Below are 4,892 nucleotides of genomic sequence, written 5' to 3' on the forward strand. Positions count from 1 at the left end.
CCTCCATTCTCTCCTCCCCTCCCCCCTCCCCCCTCCCCGTTCCCCTCTCCTCTCCCCTCCTCTCTATTCTTCCCTCCCCCTCCCCTCTCTTGACATTTTAAGAATGGGGAACCTAAGACCAGGCTTTGTGGGCCTCCGGGGCTTCCTCATTAATTGGAAGCACTGCAGATTCGCATGGCTGCAGACGTGACCATATCTGCTTCTCTTGATCGGTGGTGTGTATTTCCACGCTCACCGCAGAGATGCTGGAAACGACGGACCCGCGGTAAGAATTGGGAGAGAAAACAGTGCCTTCCAAACCTACTGCCAGGACCGATGGCTATAAACGCCCAGGCACATTTTATCTCCGTACCTTTACGTGTGTGAATTCACATGCACGTATGCACACGTGTGATTTCCTTCAGCTTTTGCACAACCGGAGTCGTGCCAAGCGTACGGAAAGTTTGCGCGCGGCTCCTCACATTTCGTTTTACGAGTCGTGTTCAACCTTACTAAATATTCTTTGGACGTGTCCCTTTTTATTTATTTTGAAAACATGATTTTTAGTCACTGCATAGTATGCCAGCATATGGCGGTGGCGTGATTTATGCCGACATTTCCCTGCTGTTGGCTCATTAGGTTTTACTGTTTAATGGGACAGTGCGGCAGGCGCCTTGGTCCATAAATCTCCAAGTTCTCTCTAACGATTTCCTGCGGCTCTGAGACCTGGCATCGTGGGGCTGGCCCCGCGTTTGGCTGGAAGCCCTTGGAGGCCTGCTTGGCGCCGTGGGGGAGACCGTGAAAGCTCCGTGAGTATCGGGGTGGAGCAGCGCTGACCTGTAAGCTTCTGCCGTGTTCCTGTCCCCAGGGCCTGCCGGGACCTCCCGGAGAGAAGGGCGAGACGGGGGACGTGGGTCAGATGGTAAGTGTGACCGGGACACGCCCACCGGGCCGTGCGCGGCGGCTCGCTTCCGCTTTGGTTACAGTTTGCGTTTTGTCTGTACTCAGTGGTTCTCCTTCCCCTTAGGGCCCCCCTGGGCCCCCCGGCCCCCGAGGACCCTCCGGGGCTCCAGGCGCTGACGGGCCACAAGGACCTCCGGGCGGAATAGGCAATCCCGGCGCCGTGGGAGAGAAGGTGACTCACGCCCCTTCCTGTGCTAGCGGCTGACGTGCGAGTGCGTGTGGGAGCCCAGGGGTGTGTGCGTGTGTGCGCGTGTCCAGCTGCGGGTACAGGCATGTGCGGGGCTGTTCCTGTCGAGTGCACTTTGCCACTTAGCAGATCTGTGCCGGGGAGGCAGGGGCCCCGACCCCTGTTCCCGGGGGCCTTCGGCAGCGCCCAGGCGCTACCGCCAGCAGGAAGGCCCAGCGCCCTCCCCGGTCCAGCCCTGATGGGGCGGGGCGTCTGCGCTCACCGTCCTGCTTCGGCCTGTCCTCCCGCGGCCTGGGGTCCTCGCCTGATCTGATTAGTTCCAGGGCGAGGGCGCCGGGGGTCCGAGTACAGCCAGCAGGACTGCACTGAAGTGCCCGTGACCTTGCTCTGCTTCCAGAGCACTTACCCTACTTCCTTGGGATAAAAGGAACAAAACCAATGTGCTCCATTCATTTACATTCCCTCTACACCGTTTCCAGAACTTTCTGACATCAGCCCCTTAAACTGAAAGAAGTCCTCCATCACTGCCCGTTTTTTACGATACGAAACTTACAGAGAAACATCTCCTGCTAAGACCACAAATTAGTGTTAATTTGTGGCCCGGAGCGGCTGCCCCTCTGCGCGTGGTGCTGGATCCTCCCTGCCTCAGCCCGCTTTTCCCTCCTGCGCTGTCCCCCACCCCTTCCACGGCCTTCTCTTCGTCGTCCCCCAGGACTCACCGTGGCGCCGTCTGTGACACCCCGTGTGCTCTGGTCACCTCCTCTGTGTGACCATCACCGCCCATGCCGGCATGAGCACACGCCCTGACACAGACAGGCCTGCCCTCCAACCCCGCGCGCTGTCAGAGTGCACTGGCTGCGCCCTCGCCCCGGCCCCACGCCTTCTCGATGGCAGTGAGATCTGCTAAGTGCTCCGAGCCGGGGCCACTGTAACCATGTCGCGTTTCCTCCTTAGGGGGAGCCTGGCGAAGCTGGAGAGCCTGGCCTGCCCGGAGAGGGGGGCCCTCCGGTGAGTGGGCTGGGGGTCCCCCCGCCATGGACTTCTGCTGGATGGGAAGCCCCCAGTCTGCCCCCGTTTTCCCGTCCATGAGATGGGAGCCACGTCTCCCCTTATCCTTACCTCAGTGGGGTTACTGTACCACGTGGGTGCATGATGGGGCGTGAGCACACGTGTGCAAGTGTGCCTGTGTGTGTGAGTGTGCATGTGCCTGTGTGTGCGAGTGTGCCTGTGTGTGCGAGCGTGCCTTGTGTGCAAGCGGGCCTGTGTGTGCACACGTATGCCTGTGTGTGCACGTGCGTGCGTGTGGAGGTGTTCACAGTGAACGCCCTCGAGCAAAGGCCATAAGTCACCTTTGTCTGTTCCAGACCGGCTCGTGTGCTGCCACAAACATGGGGCAGTTGTCCCCTCGTCAGCCCAGACCTGGAACATTCTGACCTTCGCGGGTCAGACGGCCTGTGGGAGGCCGCACCAGGGAGGGGGAGGGGGGCCTGCGCCCCTGCGGCACCTCCCACCTGGGAGCCAAGGGTCCCCTCTGGAATGCCAGGGGGCCAGACCGTTGCCAGGAGCTGCTGCGGGCGGGGAGTGCGAGCAGCTGCCGGGACCCACTGGGCCCAGCGGGTCAGGCCTCCCGACCCCGAGCCCCCCGCTTTCCCGTGTGTGCACGGGGGCGCCGGAGGCCAGCATGGCGCTCCGGGAACCGAGGCCACTCAGAGGCCACCGACACTGGCCTTTCCCCACAGGGACCCAAAGGAGAAAGGGGCGAGAAGGGCGAGTCGGGGCCTTCCGGTGCAGCTGGGCCCCCTGGACCCAAAGGCCCTCCTGGGGACGACGGTCCCAAAGGCAGCCCCGTGAGTAACTCGGAGACGTGGGTGCCCGGGGCTGGTGGGCTCTGTGCGGGCCGTTCTCACCCTCTGCTGGCGCTCTGAGCTCCTGGCCGCTGTGGGTCTGAGGGTAACATTCCTAAAGCTCAGAGGTTTCTCACAGCTGTTGAGGCAGGGCTGTGGAGGTGAAGGAGAGGAGGTGCGGCGGGACGGCGGGGGCGGGCGTCAGGGTCTCGTGTGCCGTGCCTGGGCAGCTGCCCAGGAACCGTCCTGTGGCCCGTCCTGCTTTGCCTCCGAAGGGGCTTCTGCTGGCACGTTCTAGAAGCCCGAGGTCTGGGCTTGCTCTCAGCCCGGAGCTCCGGGAGCGGAATCACAGGCGCATCCGCCCTCCTCCGCGTGCCCTGAGAGCAGAGCACCGAGCCCGCCGTGCCCGCGCAGGGGTGTGGCTGGGACGAGGTAGTCCCCAGGGGCTTCCGGGCCGTGGGCGCACTCCTGCCGTCACAGGGAGGGCATTGCAGGGGTGGGTGAGCCGGGGCTCTTAGGGACGTGGTGGCGGCTCCCCGGTTGCTCAGGGCCCCGACACGCCTCTCTGTCTGTTTCAGGGCCCCGTGGGCTTTCCTGGAGACCCTGGCCCCCCCGGAGAGCCTGGCCCCGCGGTAGGTGCTCAAGGCCGCAGAGCCCCTGCCCCCGCCAGCCCTCCGCTGCCCTTACCGGCCGGTGTTTCCTTCCTGGCTGTCTTCTCTGAGTCCTCCTGGGCACGGTGCTCTCCCATGTGGCCTCCAGATGGTGGTGCTTACGTGTCCCCGCCTGGCCGCCCGGAGAGAGCTGGGTTCTCGGGAAGGGACTGGGGACGCCGTGGGCATTGGCGCGTGACTCAGGAGACAGGAGGAACCTGCTTTCATCCCCTCAGGGTCAAGACGGGCCGCCTGGTGACAAAGGGGACGACGGTGAGGCTGGGCAAACGGTGAGTCCGCCCGTGGCCTCCAGGGACCCCGGCTGCCCGGTGGACGGTGTCGGGTGTCCTTGGGGTTCGCCCTGTTCCTCTCTGAGACAAGCCGGAGCCCAGGTCCCTCGGGAGCCACTCTCCCGGGTGACAGGACGCCGTGAGCTCCCTGCAGGGCTCCAGTGGAAGCTGGGGGCAGCCGTGCGGTGATCAGTCACTCGTCCCCGGGGAGCCCCTGCCCGCCCCGGGCCCCCCCGTGAACGTCAGGGCGGCCTTCCCTGCCTGGTCGGTGCCTCTCCTCCCAAGGGCTCAGCCCCTCGGGCCGCGATCACACTCGACTTGCCTCTTACCCCCGACACTGAGTTTCTGAAACATTGCTTCCGGCCCAGGTGCCCGGTTTGGACCTGACCCCAGTGGGCCTCCCCTGGGTGGGCCTCCCCTTCCTCGGGGACGGCCCCAGGGTCCTCACCCGTCTCCCTCACCCCCACCGCCCCCACCGGGCAGGTTGCTGCCAGGCCTCCCGGCCCTCGGGTGCAGGCTGGCAGCGCCGCGTTGAGATTAGCGCCAAGCCAAGTCCCCGAGACGTGCGAGGCCTCTGCTCTCTGGGCGGGGACTCGGGACCAGGACTCGTGCCCCGGGGCCCGCCCCCGTCCCGGCGATGTGTGCAGGGGTGGCGTGGGCGGCCACTGGTATCCAGAGTAATTGCTTCGCGGTGGGAAAGTGCTCGTTGAAAATGTCACAAAACCGAGGCCGGGAGCCAGGGTTCCCGGGCCCGCCCGGAGCTCCGGGCAGGGTGTCTTCCCCTGGGACCCCGAGGAAGAGAGTGGCAGGCAGGGGCCGGCCGGGGCNCTGACCGGCCCTGAGTCCCCCGTCCTGTGTTCTTTCTCTGACGCCAGGGATCCCCAGGCCCTACTGGTGAGCCGGGACCGTCTGGGCCTCCAGGAAAACGGGTAAATAATCCTGCAAACAGCCCCTGCCTGCGAGATTCCCGCATGAGGCC

The 4,892-nt window shown here is 64.8% G+C and overlaps 1 protein-coding gene across 1 annotated transcript in view; it reads left to right on the forward strand.

Moving 5' to 3' along the window:
• The window catches only part of COL5A1 (collagen type V alpha 1 chain), a 130,513-nt gene that overhangs the window by 108,246 nt on the left and 17,375 nt on the right, over positions 1-4,892 (forward strand). Inside the window, exons 49-55 of the mRNA XM_077774622.1 lie at positions 848-901; positions 1,007-1,114; positions 2,084-2,137; positions 2,869-2,976; positions 3,552-3,605; positions 3,860-3,913; positions 4,789-4,842. Coding sequence (XP_077630748.1) covers positions 848-901; positions 1,007-1,114; positions 2,084-2,137; positions 2,869-2,976; positions 3,552-3,605; positions 3,860-3,913; positions 4,789-4,842 — 486 coding nt within the window. The remainder of the gene's footprint in view (positions 1-847; positions 902-1,006; positions 1,115-2,083; positions 2,138-2,868; positions 2,977-3,551; positions 3,606-3,859; positions 3,914-4,788; positions 4,843-4,892) is intronic.

The sequence above is a fragment of the Crocuta crocuta genome, unplaced genomic scaffold (genome assembly GCF_008692635.1).
Source record: "Crocuta crocuta isolate KB4526 unplaced genomic scaffold, BGI_CrCroc_1.0 scaffold458, whole genome shotgun sequence".
NCBI lineage: Eukaryota > Metazoa > Chordata > Mammalia > Carnivora > Hyaenidae > Crocuta > Crocuta crocuta.